Below are 15,599 nucleotides of genomic sequence, written 5' to 3'. Positions count from 1 at the left end.
CTAACTTACGGTTTATTAAATAGTTTCGCTTCCACCTCTCGCGTGCTCAGCACACCACATTAGCATTACATATCCAAAAGGCAGAAAATTGTACTGAGAGAGCAGAGCACGTTTTGAGTGTGGTCTCACACTGTTCAACAAAGTTACAAATCTTGTTATTCGTTTATTAAAAACACCACATTTTGTTGAATACATAAACTTATTAAGCTCAAAGTCTACCGATATTTCGATTTTTATCTGTTGAGATGACTAGTTTCAGTTTTTTCAGGATGCTGAAGAATTATGCTGAAGATATCAAAGTCAGCGCTTGTATGATAGTATAAAATGCCAGCTGTTGTCGAGTGGAAGAGAAAACGAGAGAGGTGGTCTCTCATCGTGTGCGACGAGCGTCACGAGTGTGTTCCGCCGGTTCTTTTTTTTTGTACCCTCCCTTTGATATATGAATACACTTCCTTCGTTTCTTTCTGGGTTCTTTGCACGTCTGCAATCGCACTCTCTCGGCCTTCGTGGTTGATGCAATTCGCAAGAGCATTTGAAATCTGACGTGTTGACATAAAATAGCTAGAAATACCCCCTAAACAAAATGTTTAGGAACTTCACGTATGATACAAACGAACATATTGCTTACACCTTTCACAAACATAAATAGGTAATTTTCAAGGTGCCCTTGCCAATTGCTGAGTACCTAACTAACCGGTTCCAAAAATTGTGTGAGAGTATTTTGTTAAAACAATACATTTTCATCTCAAAATATCAATGACCTTCGACAATGACCTCTGGGTACAAGCATCCACGCAGCACAAGAGACAAGAAAGATAAGCAGAAAGTTATCGGAACAACTTCATTACCAAGTGCGAATTACATTATTCACAAGTTAAATATAACAATTCAAAGGGTTCCGAATCCACAGTAACTCGGAAACTTTATCAAATCAAACCGAAATTAAATGTAAGTGACGGTGAGATCTCTTCCCTCCCGTTTTTGAAGAGCTCTCAGAGAGAGAGAGAGAGAGGGAGATAATGAGAGGAAGTTAAACCCGTTTTGCGACCTTTCAGATATTCACCACAAAAGTATAAGTATATAGTATAGTCGAATGTCCAAACATAGCTTTCATATCCAAGTTTTCGTATGTATGTATTTATGCATGTATGTATGTACATTTGTATGTTTTCAAAAGTGGGGGCTCGTCAGCTACCGACGGCATCAGACGGAGAAGAGCATACGCACATGTGTACGTATAATTTTGTGTACATTTTTAGACACGTATGTATTTCATAAAAATTATTTATATTTCACTGGGCATATTTTACAACATAGTTCCTTTATTTTCAGTGTATTAAACTTTTCATCTCGCTATTCCTATTAGGTCGTAGTGTTGAGTTGATTGCCCTAGGGCACTTTAGTCTCAATTGTCTGCTCCCCCGACACTACTTGGAAGAGGAGGCCTGTCTTGAGAGTAATTCTAGTGGTCGGACTGGAACCGAGTGTAAATTGAATCCGATTGAATCAACCCATCCAATCCAGCCGGCGACCTGATTTGCAATTGTCTTTGAAAAAAGCTGAAAACAAAGCCCAGGAACGGAAACCCTAATTGAATCGTGTTAATTTATTCCACTTTAGAGAAACAGGAAAAATATTCCTAAATTGAATTGCATTCCAGGGGAAGCTCTCTCATTGTTAATGGACTGGTTCTACATTCCAGAGGTCAAGCTGCTATGCAAATAGAACAATAAAGCTAAATGGGAAAGTGTAAACAAAGTTGACTTGTTTTTTGCACGGTTATCTGCGCATTTTGTCTTTCGGAGGCTCGTCAGTCTATAAGGTGCAAATCTGGACGATATCTAAGATAACGTTCAAATGATTACTCATCACTATGCAACAGAACACTCTCTTAACTGAGGCTAATGTGAACACCTTCCAGTAATATGATCGGTTAGCATTGCCACTAACATTAAACGGTATAGTATATGAAGGTGCTGTAAAACCTTTATCAAGCAAAGCATCGTTTTGTTTGTTTATTCGTCTGCCATATGGTTTGCCATCCGATTACATTGGGTGTGTAGGTCTGTTCAGGTGTCTGCGGTATAAATACACAAAATATGTGGCGGAATGAGCAATTGATCGACTCTTATCACAAAAATTGGCACTGTTGGCACTTTCTGCTGTTACTTATAGCACAATTGGTTTATCGTGTATTATTTTCGTTCCGTTGAAAAGCTCTGCGCATGCACGTGTCTAGGAAAAAGGAGACAGACAGACGCAAGAGCGCGGCATACAACCGGCGAAACGGAACGGCAACGACTGACATTGACTGCCCCAAACTGTAAAGGGGACACCAAAAGGGAATGACGCAAACGAAAGATAAGTCGCGAAACTTGCGCACCCTGCTAAGGAGAGGTGTCTGTCCCTCAGGATGGGGCCAGCAAAAGGCTTAGTGCCTTGAGAAAGAACTCAAGACATCTCAAAATTGAGATACATCCTAAAAGTATACTTTGCAATAGCACATAGATTGCAATCGGAAAAAGTTAACAATAATTTTCACATGTTGTTCATATAATATATAAATAAGCCTTGTGTCTCTGCGGTGAAGTCATTGCTATATAACTTTCGGTGCTCCGGTATGGTGGGTCCGCATGTGACAAATTCAAATAAAACCGACACATGACGCCACTAGTATATGTGACGAAAGCATATGAAAAGAGAGCAGAAGCGGACGTTAAGAGACAGAAATACCCTAGGAAATCGTATGGACCTTGGCAATATCAGTTAAATCAATGTTATGTCTGTATAATACTTAGTTAATCTTGTCGAGTACATCGATGGATATTACATGCTGTGGCTAAAACTAATATACCCTCTTTGCCATAAAATATATAAAGCTTTCGCTGTGCTTGATGACATCAGCCGTAGCTTTTGCTAAACTGACTCATAGACATGCCAAGAGAAACTAGTTACGAAAATAAACTTTGAAACGCCGAAGTAGTTATACTCTTTTGCCCGTATAAAATTACATATATTTCCAGAAGTATGTACAAATATTATTTATGCTTATGTAAAAAATCGATACATTAATCAACCATCTGCAACAAAATGTATTATAATTCAGTAATACCTCAAATATAAAATAGTTCTCTGCAGGTACAGTCGACTACTTTCTGGGCTCAAAAACAGACACAACGATCGCTCCTCTCCTCGCCTCTTGCCCAACACACAACACACCGTAAGAGCGAAAGCTACTAGAGCTTTTATTTTTCGCATTGCCGCTCTCCACCCATTTGGGTCGTCTGGTGCTTACTTCGCCGGCAAATGAGCTCCATTGCGACAGTTCCAATCAGAATCTCAATAAGCGAGCAACGTAAAGTGAAAGAACAGCAACCATGACCATTGGTGAGTACATTGGAGTGGGTGGAGAGTGGAGTGCATAGAGCTATTGGATAATGGAATATATTAATTGGGTAAACAGTGATAGGAAAAGATAGAGTGGACAGAGTGGCAAGTGGAATGCAGAGAAACTTTTGGCCCAACGCCCAAAGCAGAAGAAGAACTGTGTCGGCATTTATTTTCCGAGAATCGAAAACATCTGAAGTAAACGAAACATATAAATCATCTGGTGGCGAAGATTTCTGATAGTTTGGTTATTTTACATAGTGTCAATTGATTGATGCCCTAAGAAGATGTAAAGTAGTTTAGGGAACTGCGAAATGCGTAGGCAACTTTCACCTTGTGATCAGATCATCCAGATCATATTCAATTATCGTGCAAATATGGACAACAACTAATTTTTTTGTTGTTCAAAGTGTCCGAAAATCAAAATACATATACAGCAATCAGACTGAGTCACACGTCTACGACTTGAACTCTGGCAATAATCAATAAGAATGAGCTAGGGAGGAACGTGAGGGTCATAGACGAGAGAGAGATGCACCTAAAATGATGTCATGCGAACAATGTGGCCTGGGAAACATTTGGTGTAACAAACACTCAGATCCGAAAACAGACATTCAAATGTTCGTAGCTGTTTGAGTATGGGTAAGCAGACCCCATAAAGCTGGTTCACCTTACTCTTGAGCTATAAGCTGGGCCCGACCGGGGCTTGAGTGGAATGGGCTAGAATATTTCAGAAAGAACGAACAGCGATCGGCATGACATCACATCAAGCCGAATGCCGCTAATAAAGAAGCGAAAACAAAAACAGACGCTAAAAAATCGGATGTATCTGCGTATATATCTGTCATGACATATATAAATAATATATTTATAAGCATTGAAATAACAGCGAATTCTTTTGCGGTACAGCCTGTTCCAGTTCTGATATTTCTCATAGATTCATTCTGTGGTTTGTGGCAGATGTTTGGCCATCAAACATTCGAACTCCAAACATTCCAAACTGGGTACAGTTGCAACAAAAGCTAAGCCAAGAATGCCTTTTTATTTTCAGAAATCAACACACCCGATAAATTGGAGTACCAGTTCTTCCCGGCCAACGGTGGAGTTTTCACCTTCAAGGTGCGCTCCCCCAAGGATGCCCATTTGGCACTGACTCCCTCTCCACAGGAGAGCGGACCCATCTACGAGATCTTCTTGGGTGGCTGGGAGAACAGCAAGTCTGTGATCCGCAAGGACCGCCAGAAGCCCGAGCTGGTGGAGGTGCCCACGCCCGGCATTCTGGATGCCGGAGAGTTCCGCGGCTTCTGGGTTCGCTGGTACGACAATGTCATCACTGTGGGCCGCGAGGGCGACGCTGCCGCCTTCCTCTCCTACGATGCCGGAGACCTGTTCCAGGTGAACTTTGTCGGCATCTGCACAGGCTGGGGTGCCAGCGGTACCTGGTTGTTGGATGGTGAGCATTAGGATTGCAGATTCATAAAGTGACTCTGAGAGTAACCCACTTATTCTCTTACAGACTCTGCACCATCGGCTCCGGCTATGGGCTTTGCGGCACCAACGGGCAGTGGTCCAGGCTGCTGGGTGCCAGCCGCCAACGGAGAGGTGCCACCGAATTCCATGCAGGGCGGATTCGACGGAAGCGAGCAGCTGTACATTGCACGTGCCCGCCACGAGGGTGATCTGATTCCCGGCAAGCTGCATCCTTCCCACGGAGTCACCTACATTGCCTACGGCGGTGGCGAGCACGGACACGGCGAATACGAAGTTCTGTGCGCCGGCGGTGGTCAATGGGTGCCCGTCGAGGCTGGTAACATTCCACCCAACGCCCTGCCCGCAGGCGAGACTGCCGAGGGTGAGCCCCTGTTCATCGGACGCGCCACCCACGACGGCACCATCACCGTCGGCAAGGTGCAGCCCTCCCACGGCTGCTGCTACATCCCCTATGGCGGCGAGGAGCTGGCCTACAAGGAGTTCGAGATCTACGTATCCAACTAAATGGAGCCTTTGGGAATCTACGAATCTCTGAGGAAACACACGCACTGAATCACAATTGTTTATCTGCGCGGCTTACAGTTCAACTGGACGCATAAATTATGGATTATATTTATTCTTGCATTTCTATTCAATATTGTTAACGCATCTCGAATCAACGTCCAAAAGTTTATAATTTTGTTCGCACAAATTGGTAAAAACAACAAACGTTTAAATGTTTAAGAAACATAATAAAACACGCCCAAAAGTAGGCACAACAAAACTTGGAATTGTCTTTGATGAAATTTCTTAATGAAAGTAAACGATGGGTAGGATATGGAGGAGAATACTGTGTCTAAGGAAAGGAATGGAATGTTTTACATCTAAAGATGATGGTCCAATGAATGAACTCATTTGCTCATCAATGAACCTAAAATTGGAACAAAAATGCACTAAAAATAGTAGCTTATTCCGTTCATTAATGGAGATTCTTATCGAAGAAATGCAAATGAGTGAAATCAATAAAACTAAATTTAGAATGCAAAATGAATTGACACATCCTTATCCTCTAATTTAATAGGGGTTGATTAAGTTCGGCCCGCTCAACAGTCCAAACAGATGGGCAAGAGAAATCAGTTTGGTATTCAGATACAGAGACGAGTGTCTCATAAATATGTTAGTCGAGTGGAGGAGCTATCAGCATGCATGCCTGTAGATAAGGATGAGGATAACGATAGGGTCTGGCCCAGAACAGTATAAATAGTGTGTGTTGAACTGTTCTACAGACATCATTATCAAAATGGGAAAACTATTGGCACTCCTCGTTGTGGGTCTCTGCCTGAGCCAGGTGATCGTTGCTGAGCGTGAGTGCCACCATAAGGTGTATCCTTTCGCCACCCCAATGATATACTTTCCCCGTCTACAGGCATCGTCAACTGCTATTGGGGAACGTGGGCCAACTACCGTACCGGCAATGGCAAGTTCGATGTCTCCAACATCGACTCTGGTCTGTGCACGCATCTGAGTTACACCTTCTTTGGCATCAAGGACGATGGCAACATTCAGTCCCTGGACACCTGGCTGGACTACGATCTGGGCTTCATTAGCCAGGCCGTTGGTCTGAAGCGTCAGAACCCCAATCTGAAGGTCCTCGCCGTTGTCGGCGGCTGGAACGAGGGATCCACCAAGTACTCCTCGATGGCCGGTGACTGGTACAAGCGCCAGAACTTCATCAACTCGGCCCTCAACCTGCTGCGCAACAATGGATTCGATGGCTTGGATCTCGACTGGGAGTACCCCAACCAGCGTGGTGGCAACTGGAACGATCGCAGCAACTTTGTGACCCTGCTGCGCGAGATCAAGGAAGCGTAAGTCCAAAAACTGTCCATCCTCTGAGAATGCCCAGCATCTGAGACGCCGAACTTTTCTCCTTTAGCTTTGCTCCCTACGGTTATGAGCTGGGAATTGCTGTCGGTGCAGGAGAGTCTCTTGCCAGCGGCTCCTACGAGATCTCCAACATCGCCCAGCATGTGAACTTCATCAACGTGATGACCTACGACTTTGCCATGGCCTCCGACGGACACACCGGCTTCAACGCTCCCCAGTGGGCCGTTGAGGATTCCATCAACTTCTGGCTCAGCCAGGGCGCTCCCGCCAACAAGCTGGTCATCGGCGTTGGCACCTACGGACACAGCTACACTCTGTCTGATGCCTCCCAGAACTGGCCCGGAGCACCGTGCCGCGGCGCTGGCAATTCCGGACCCTACACCGGCGACAACGGCTACTTGGGCTACAACGAGATCTGCTTGAACAACTGGCACACCGTCTTCGACTACAACAATGCCGCTCCCTATGCCTACAACGGTGACCAGTGGGTGAGCTTCGACAATGTGCTCAGTGTGCAGTACAAGATGGACTTTGCTCTGTCCAAGAATCTGGCTGGTGCCATGATCTGGTCCCTGGAGACCGACGACTACCGCGGGCAGTGCGGCGAGTCCTATCCCCTGCTGAAGACCATCAACAGGAAGTTGCGTTGGTAAATGCTGCAGCAACGAACGATAAACATAAATAAAGAATTATGAATTGAAATGAAGACTGCTTTTTGTCACTTTTGGTTACAAATTTGTGGAGTTAGAGAGAGGTTTTAAGGAGTTACTAACACAGGCATTCCCGAAGAACAAGGTGTAGCTGAAGGATTGCATAGGAAGGGTCAAATTGCTCTACTAATCCGAGGAACAGTTCACAGAAAGTAAGAGAATAATTAGACCAAAGCTTAAGCATTGTAGAACGCTTTTTTCTAGCCATTAAATTGCTTAAAGTTTGTTGATCTTAGTGTGCAATTCTGGACTTCGTTTCTATGTCACACATGGGACTTGGGTTTCTTGTGGCATATTTTGGGGCTACAATTTGCAATCACTCCGCTTGAGGTCCATCGAAATGTTGTATACCAGAAGTGTGCTTTGTGCTATCTTGAAGAGGATTGGCCTGTTTTGTTTTATGAAGCACCATTTCAAGATGCACTCCACTGGAGGGTGCAAAATTAATATTTATTAACATAATTTAATCTTAAATATTGTAGGCACATGCAGATATCTCGCTGTTGAGAGGTGTTTGGGCACCTGAGATATCGATGGGCACTCGAAAATAGTTGAAACTTCACTGAAAGGATGCAATATATCAGGGAAATATTTTGCTTTACCGCGATTAAGATCCCCAAGAGGTGTCTTATCTACTCACAAACAATAGATAAGAGTTGTACGGGTATCAGGGGAGTCCTATATAAGCTACAGCTGAGTACACCCAAAGCCAGAACCTCTTCAGATTCGACTCCACCATGAAGCTATACACTTTCTGGGCATTCGCAGTGCTCTGCCTCTGCCTCTGCCTCGGCCTAGGGCAAGTGGCCAGCAGCAGCGAAAGTAAGTGTGGGGGGAACTGAAATCAGGTCTGAGCTGAAACCATTATCGATCCATCTACTGTAGAGCTGGTCAACTGCTATTGGGGCACCTGGGCCAACTATCGGCCGGGCGATGGCAAGTTCACGCCCTCCGATATCGATCCCTTCCTGTGCACCCACATCAGCTACACCTTCTTCGGGATTGGTGATGGCGGCGAGTTCAAGTCGCTGGACACCTGGCTGGACATGGACGATGGACTGAGTAAGCGACTGCAGCCTTCGGTAGATCTCTCTTTATGTTTTATTTCGGGCAAACAGGCTTCATCAGTCAGACGATTGCGCTGAAGCAACGGAATCCCAAGCTGAAGATCCTGGCAGTGGTGGGTGGCTGGAACGAGGGCTCCATCAAGTACTCGGCTTTGGCTGCCGATCCAGGCAAGCGTGCCACCTTCATCTCCACCACATTGGCGTTCATCCAGCAGCACGGATTCGACGGCTTGGACCTCGACTGGGAGTATCCCGGACAGCGCGGCGGCAGCGAGGCAGATCGCGTCAACTTTGTGACACTTCTCCGAGAGATCAAGGAAACGTGAGTGTGCATCCAGAACGGGGGTTGGGTTTTCCCTTCTTAGAACTCTCTTCCACTTCAAACAGCTTCGATCGGTATGGCCTGGAGCTGGGCATTGCTGTGGGCGCATCCGAAAAGTCAGCGACCATCTCCTACGATATTCCGGCCATTTCCCAGCATCTGACCTTCATCAATGTGATGACCTACGACTTCCACATGGCTCTCGACGGCTATCTGGGCCTGAACGCACCCCTGCCGGAGGTGACCGAGTCCATTGACTACTGGCTGGCCCAAGGTGCACCCGCCGAGAAGCTGATCCTGGGCATTGGCTTCTATGGCCACAGCTACCAGATGTCTGATGCCTCACAGAACTGGCCCGGCGCCGCTTGCATTGGCCCTGGCACCGCTGGCGTTTACACACGGGAGAATGGCTTCATGGGCTACCACGAGATTTGCCTGAACAACTGGCAGACGGTGTTCGACCAGGAGAATGGTGCCCCGTACGCCTTCCAGGGCGACCAGTGGATCGGCTACGATAATCCCGAGAGCATCGAGTTGAAGATGAAGCTGGTGGAGTCGCGCAACCTGGGCGGTGCCATGATGTGGTCCATTGAGACGGACGACTTCCACGGCCTCTGTGGCGAGTCTTATCCCCTGCTGAAAACCATCAACCGTGCTCTGGGCAATGAGGTGAGCGGAGGAGGTGGTGGTGGTGGTGGCGGTGGTGGCGGCGGTGGCGGCAATGTAACGCCTGCTCCCACACCTGGTCCAACTCAGGGCGGTGGCGGAGGTGGAGCCCCAGCCGGAGATTGCTCCCACGATGGCTATTTCCTGCACAGCAGCAACTGCGCCAAATACTACCAGTGTGTCGGTGGACTGCGGTATGACTTTGAGTGCTCCCCAGGCCTCCATTTCGATGTAGTTACCACAACCTGCAATTGGCCGGCAGAGGCCAACTGTCCCTACTAAATATTAATGCACAAATAAAAACAATTGAGAGATAAATACGAATGCACAGATCTTCAAGTGGCGATTGTGAGATAAACTCAGATTTATGACTAAACAAATTCCGATTAGGTTCCACTTGCTTCTTGTAGGTTTTATTTATACACTTCGTCACTTAAGGGTATAGAGTTCGGAGATAAAGCCGCAACAAACAATGAGTCAATTTCAATATTATTGCATTACTGATAAGGTGAGGAATGTGTTTACACTCGAAACCATAAACCCCACCCACATATTGTATCACTTCCATTGAAATGGATATTGCAATTGCACATTAAAGTAATTCCAGCAAGTGGCAAAAATCGAACAAGTTTGCTTTGCTTTTGCTTCGACTTTCAATTGACAACTCAGAGCTATGGCTCATGTCAGTTTCTTTTGGAATTTCTCATACTATGCCTCGTTAGTTCCCTGAAAAATTGTAAGTTTAATTCAAGTTAATCATGTGGCCGCTCAATTGTGCCTTTGTGCTGCTGATCTTTATGATCTGCAGCTGTGCGGCGAAGGAGTGTAAGTACAGACAGAAAATGGATTGCCAGAGAGTAATGTTTAGTTTGCAGATAGAATATTCTGCCAATACGATTTGGGTTCTTTCTACTACAAGAATGCGAGTCAGTTCACTTTCATGAACATCGATGAAAGGCTCTGCTCGTATTTGATCCTCACCACTGGCGTGGGTGTGAATGGCGAGACGGGCGAATTGAAGCGAAAGCCTGACTATTTGATTGACGATGACGGTGAGCATAGAAACGGCAGTGAAGCACCTTATTGAAGCACCTCCAACATCCTCAGAATTAATGAGCACACGTCATGTATTGTACAATGGAAAACTTGACAGAATTGTGGGCACGATCGGCGGATGGGGTGCGGAGTCGAGCGAGTTCTCCAAGCTGGCAGCAAGCTCTACCAAGCGTGACCGGTTCCTAGAATCGGTGATCGACTTCATATACGAATGGGGCTTCGTTGGCGTCCAGATCGACTGGCGTTATCCCACGCAGCGTGGCGGCAGACCCCAGGATCGAAAGAACTTTATCACATTGCTAAAAGAGCTAAAAATTAGGTACACACGCTGCTGCCTCAGTCACCTGTCCAGGCACCTAATTGATCTCGTTCTTTCTCAGATTGGATGACTACGGTTTTATGCTGATGGTTGCCGTTTTGGGGCGCACTGACAGTAGCACCCTGGAGTACTACGACATTCCCAATCTGGTCAGGCATGTGCACTTCGTTAGCCTGTTGTTCCACGACAATCGGGAACCGTACCAGTCGCAACTTCGCTACAATGCCCCGCTCTCCGGCAAGCATAGCGTGGTGGAGTCCATCAAGCTCTGGAAGAAGCTGGGCAAAGCTCCAGGCAAGCTGGTCATGAGCATTCCGCTCTTCGCGCGCTCGTACATCAGGGAAAGGCGCAAGACCAGCGTTGGTTCTCGGTCAAAGGGTCCAGGTCCTATGACTCCACTGAGCAACAAGCTCGGCTTCATGACCTACAACGAATGGTGCACGCAGGCAGCCACATGGACGCAGAAATATGACGAGCAGGCGAAGGTGCCGTATGCCTACAAAGGCGACCAATGGATTAGCTACGAGAATAACCGCAGCATCCTGGCGAAGATAGAGCTGATAAAGTCCCAGAACCTGGGCGGCGTCATGCCCTGGACCATCGATTCGGATGACTTTGCTGGCAACTGCGGCAAGAAGCACAGCCTGGGGCGTGTCATATTAGAAGCGATCGATCCGAAAGCAGTCATAGTGGATCCGGTGACGACAACTACGCCAGCACCCTGCCCGAAAGATGGTCTATTTCGCGATCCGAAGGATTGTCAGCTGTACTACGGGTGTTCGCGTGGCGAGAAATTCGAATACGAGTGCCCCTTTCAAGAGTTCTTCGACGAGGCCAAATCCGCATGCAGACCCATGAAAGAGGTCAGATGCCCATCATTAGGGGCCGACTGGCTTAACGTCAGGCGAGAGTAACAAGTATCGTAATTATATTTAAATCCTCAAAATTGCAGCGTAGCAGCAAAAATAATTGATCAGTTATTAAACATATTGTATATGTGTGTAAATATAATAACTAAACTGAGTTTGCACTTTCATTTAGTTGTTTATGTGCACTGGAATTCTTTCTGATAGAGCTCTACTGATACTCCACTTACGACGGACTGCTGTACCTCTTTCTCACAATCTAAATATATGCTTGGTGCCACAAAAACCTTATTTAAATTATGAATCTGAGTAGTCGGCACTGAGAACACTCCATTTCTTGTTTAGTTAAAGTCATATTCAGCTTTTGTATACATTTTCGTTGTAACAAACATCAAGTTACCTTTTTTGTTTGGAAGCCCTCTCCAATCCAGTCCACAAATACATATTTTACTTCGAACATTTCAACTCGCCTGATCAAAAATTAACAGAAAATAAAACGAGAAAGTTACATCGTTTAAATTTCACATTTTGTTGGTTTTTTCTTGTGTCAAACAACGTAAATTGTAAGTTTCATTCATCAGAATTGTGTTCATCATGTGGCCACTCAATTGTGCGTTTGTGCTGCTGATCTTTATGATCTGCGGCTGTGCGGCTAAGGAGTGTAAGTACACGCAGGAGAGGGAAACCCGGAGAGTAAATTTTCGATTGCAGATAAAATATTCTGCCAATACGATTTGGGTTCTTATTACTACAAGAATGCGAGCAAGTTTTATTCCTGGAATGTTGATCTTAGGCTCTGCACGCATTTGGTCTATGGCACTGGCGTGGGTGTGAATGGGGAGACGGGCGTCTTGAAGATCACTGACAAATATCTGCTGCTTGAAAATGGTGAGAACGGGTCCCCGTCCCCAGACTTTAGATGTTTCCAACTAACCCTCTGGAGTTCTCAGATATGCTCAATGTCGCACACCGCCTCAAGCGAGAAAATGTGAAGAAGGTAATGTTCACGATCGGCGGCTGGCTGGAGGAGTCGAGCGACTTCTCCAGGATGGCAGCGGACTCTCGCAAGCGGGATCGATTCTTCACCTCGCTGATCGAGTTCATGTACGAGTGGCGCTTCGACGGAGTCCAGATCGACTGGCGCTATCCCACGCAGCGCGGCGGCAAGCCCGAGGATCGCAGGAACTTTATCCTATTGCTGGAGGAGCTGAAGATAGTGTAAGTGTCCAAGGCACAGCTACTACGCTACTCTCTGCTAATTGCTGTCGTTGCTCTCGTTAGTTGCCAGGAGCATCAATTTGTTCTGATGGTGGCCGTGTTGGGGCGCACTGACAGGAGGACCCTGGAGTACTACGACATTCCCAAACTGGTCAAGCATGTGCATTACATAAACCTGATGCACCACGACAATCGGGATCCGTATGAGATGCGTCTCGGCTACAACGCCCCGCTCTCTGGCGAAAACAGCGTCGTGGACTCCGTCAAGCTCTGGAAGAAGCTGGGCAAGGCGCCAGCTAAGCTGATCCTCAACATTCCGCTCTTTGTGCGCTCTTACATCATGGACAATCACCAGAACACCGTCGGTTCCCCGTGCAAGGGCCCTGGCCTCAAGACTCCGCTGACCCGCGAGCCTGGCTTCATGACCTACGGCGAGTGGTGCGGCTTCGCCAGCTCGTGGACACAGAAGTTCGATGAGCAGGCCCAGGTGCCGTATGCCTACAAGGGCGACCATTGGATTAGCTACGAGAATGCACGCAGCATCTGGGCGAAGATGCATCTGCTGAAGAGCCATAGCCTGGGTGGCGCCATGGCCTGGACCATCGATTCGGATGACTTTTACGGCAAGTGCGGGGAGACGCACAGCTTGGGGCGTGTCATACTCGCCGCACTCGGAGACATCACCATACTGGCACCCGAGCCATCGACAACAGAGTCAATGGGTCTCTGCCCGAAGAATGGATTCTTTCGCCAAATGTGGGACTGCCAGCTGTACTACGAGTGCCTCAATGGTGAGCGCATCGATTACGAGTGCCTGCCCGGCTACTACTTTGATGAAGCCCGAATCGAGTGCATGCCCAAGGAGCAGGTGAAGTGTGATCAGAACTTTGTCACCTGGCGTCCGGGCATGCCCCTCTACAACTTCGAAAACATGCCCGTAAATCTGAAGATTGTCGAGTAGCCCGAACCGCAAACAAGTGAACCAAATACAAAACGAATATTACTTAGGCGTGGGCGTGGTTAACACTTTACTGCAGCGGAGTAATTACAGCCGTCAGTTTGGGTATCGAAGCTCAGGCCAGCGGGACAGTCGAAGCTGTGGGTGATGCCTCCATTGCAGTAGTAGAACTTCGAGCAGTTTTCGGGGTCGCGCACAAAGCCAATCGGGCCATCGGCCGGACAACTGAATCCTGCTTTCTCCTCCACTTCGTTGCTCGCTTCGGTGTTGAGACCTGTGGGAGTGTCGCTGCCGAAGAGCACACGATTGATCGCGCGCAGCAGGGGGTAACGTTCCTGGCCGCAGGTGCCACGAAAATCGTCAGACTCCAGGGACCAGATCATGATGCCGCCCAGCTGGTGGTCCACTGCATACTGGGCCTTGAGCGAGAGGCTGCGCGAATTCTCATAGCCCACCCACTGACGCTGTCGGTAGGCATAGGGAACCTGCTGCTCCGTCTCCCACTTCTCGGTCCACTCCTCCTGCTGCAGCTGCTCGCAGAGCTCGTTGTAGCCAAGGACGCCCGGTTCGCGGGAATATTTGCCAGCAATGCCGCGTCCAATGTGCGCCGAGCCCGGCTCATGGCTCTCGGCTGAAGCTAGGGTAAATGTGCGCCCATAAAAGGGAACACCGAGAATCAGTTTCTCCGGCGGGGCACCTGCATTCAGCCAGTACTTGAAGATGGCATCGACATTGAGCTGCTTCTGGCGTTCGCTTTTATCGTTGGCAGAGGGATACAGGGGGGCATTGATGCCCACCACCTCATCCCAGGGCCCGTGTAGGTCGTATGCCATCACATTGATCAGGTCCAGATAGGGGACAATGGCTGGGATTTGGTACGAAAGTTCGGCCGAGAACTGAGCGGATCCGACGGCAGCACTGAGCACAAAGCTAAAGGGTTCAAGCCTAGGGTGGAACGTGGAAGGGCTCGTGTCAGACAGCAGAGAACGTGCCCCATATACCTTACCCCTCTTTGAGTTCCTTCAGCAGTGTAATATAGTTGCTACGATCCTCGTTATTCAGGCTATGACGCTGGCCCGGATACTCCCAGTCCAGGTCCAGTCCGTCGAAGCCGTGACGCTGCAGAAACCGAACCACATCATCCACAAAACGCGACCGCTTCGCGCCATCTGCGGCCACGATGGAGAACTTCTTGGAGCCCTCGTTCCACCCGCCAACGGCCGCCAGTGTTTTCAGCGTGGGATTCTTGAGCTTCAAGGCGTTGAAGCTCTTGATGTTTCCACGGCCACCGTTGTCCTCCAAGTCGAGATAGGAGTCGATGACGCGCAGCTGTCCGGTCTCCTCGATGCCCAGGAAGGCGTATATCAAGTGGGTGCACAGAAACGGATCGATATCCTCCACACCGAACTTACCAGTGCCGGGTCGGTACACTGACCAGGTCCCCTGATAGCAGACAACGTGCTCTGTTGGAATTAGGCATCGTTTGGCATCGGTAGAGAGGTTTCTTGGCGACTACTTACTTGAGGCATTTCTTTGAGCGACCGACGACGCAGCCATCAGGACTGCCCCGAGCAGCAGCACTAAAACTTTCGACATTTCTCTTTGGGGAACTTGTGCCGCATTGATCGAACTTTCCGTGGAGATCGCGACTTATATAAGATCGAGATTATTGA

The 15,599-nt window shown here is 47.7% G+C and overlaps 6 protein-coding genes across 7 annotated transcripts; 5 read left to right on the top strand and 1 right to left on the bottom strand.

Annotated features, from left to right (window-relative positions):
- Nucleotides 1–415: 415 nt before the first annotated feature.
- Nucleotides 416–13,976, top strand: LOC117586011 (chitinase-like protein 4). 2 transcript variants are annotated; one of them, XM_034275852.1, is made up of 5 exons: nucleotides 416–421; nucleotides 12,332–12,411; nucleotides 12,462–12,638; nucleotides 12,701–12,968; nucleotides 13,032–13,976. In XM_034275852.1, the coding sequence occupies exons 2-5, from the start codon at nucleotides 12,345–12,347 to the stop codon at nucleotides 13,927–13,929; spliced, it is 1,410 nt and encodes a 469-aa protein (XP_034131743.1). In that variant the 5' UTR covers nucleotides 416–421; nucleotides 12,332–12,344; the 3' UTR covers nucleotides 13,930–13,976. The 2 variants fall into 2 exon arrangements, with proteins under 2 accessions (XP_034131743.1, XP_034131736.1); XM_034275845.1 differs by lacking the exon at nucleotides 416–421 and having other exon boundaries at nucleotides 12,297–12,411.
- Nucleotides 3,256–5,641, top strand: LOC117586040 (C3 and PZP-like alpha-2-macroglobulin domain-containing protein 8). Its single transcript, XM_034275888.1, has 3 exons — nucleotides 3,256–3,387; nucleotides 4,439–4,840; nucleotides 4,904–5,641. Exons 1-3 carry the CDS (start codon nucleotides 3,378–3,380, stop codon nucleotides 5,380–5,382), a joined length of 891 nt encoding a protein of 296 aa, XP_034131779.1. The 5' UTR covers nucleotides 3,256–3,377; the 3' UTR covers nucleotides 5,383–5,641.
- LOC117586032 (acidic mammalian chitinase) lies at nucleotides 6,141–7,450 on the top strand. Its single transcript, XM_034275877.1, has 3 exons — nucleotides 6,141–6,221; nucleotides 6,284–6,725; nucleotides 6,794–7,450. The coding sequence occupies exons 1-3, from the start codon at nucleotides 6,158–6,160 to the stop codon at nucleotides 7,395–7,397; spliced, it is 1,110 nt and encodes a 369-aa protein (XP_034131768.1). The 5' UTR covers nucleotides 6,141–6,157; the 3' UTR covers nucleotides 7,398–7,450.
- Nucleotides 8,173–9,842, top strand: LOC117585993 (chitinase-3-like protein 1). The gene is made up of 4 exons (XM_034275821.1): nucleotides 8,173–8,276; nucleotides 8,340–8,516; nucleotides 8,573–8,843; nucleotides 8,909–9,842. The coding sequence occupies exons 1-4, from the start codon at nucleotides 8,192–8,194 to the stop codon at nucleotides 9,789–9,791; spliced, it is 1,416 nt and encodes a 471-aa protein (XP_034131712.1). The 5' UTR covers nucleotides 8,173–8,191; the 3' UTR covers nucleotides 9,792–9,842.
- LOC117586025 (endochitinase) lies at nucleotides 10,183–11,920 on the top strand. Its single transcript, XM_034275864.1, has 4 exons — nucleotides 10,183–10,334; nucleotides 10,385–10,561; nucleotides 10,617–10,884; nucleotides 10,946–11,920. Exons 1-4 carry the CDS (start codon nucleotides 10,268–10,270, stop codon nucleotides 11,796–11,798), a joined length of 1,365 nt encoding a protein of 454 aa, XP_034131755.1. The 5' UTR covers nucleotides 10,183–10,267; the 3' UTR covers nucleotides 11,799–11,920.
- On the bottom strand, nucleotides 13,973–15,568 carry LOC117586001 (chitinase-3-like protein 1). Its single transcript, XM_034275833.1, has 3 exons — nucleotides 15,447–15,568; nucleotides 14,933–15,389; nucleotides 13,973–14,871 (listed from the first exon to the last, which is right to left on the bottom strand). Exons 1-3 carry the CDS (start codon nucleotides 15,520–15,522, stop codon nucleotides 13,989–13,991), a joined length of 1,416 nt encoding a protein of 471 aa, XP_034131724.1. The 5' UTR covers nucleotides 15,523–15,568; the 3' UTR covers nucleotides 13,973–13,988.
- Nucleotides 15,569–15,599: the final 31 nt, after the last annotated feature.

Source organism: Drosophila guanche, unplaced genomic scaffold (assembly GCF_900245975.1).
Source record: "Drosophila guanche unplaced genomic scaffold, DGUA_6, whole genome shotgun sequence".
In the NCBI taxonomy this organism is placed as follows: domain Eukaryota; kingdom Metazoa; phylum Arthropoda; class Insecta; order Diptera; family Drosophilidae; genus Drosophila; species Drosophila guanche.
Note: the sequence above shows the minus strand (reverse complement) of the source record. Positions and strands in the feature narration are given on the sequence as shown.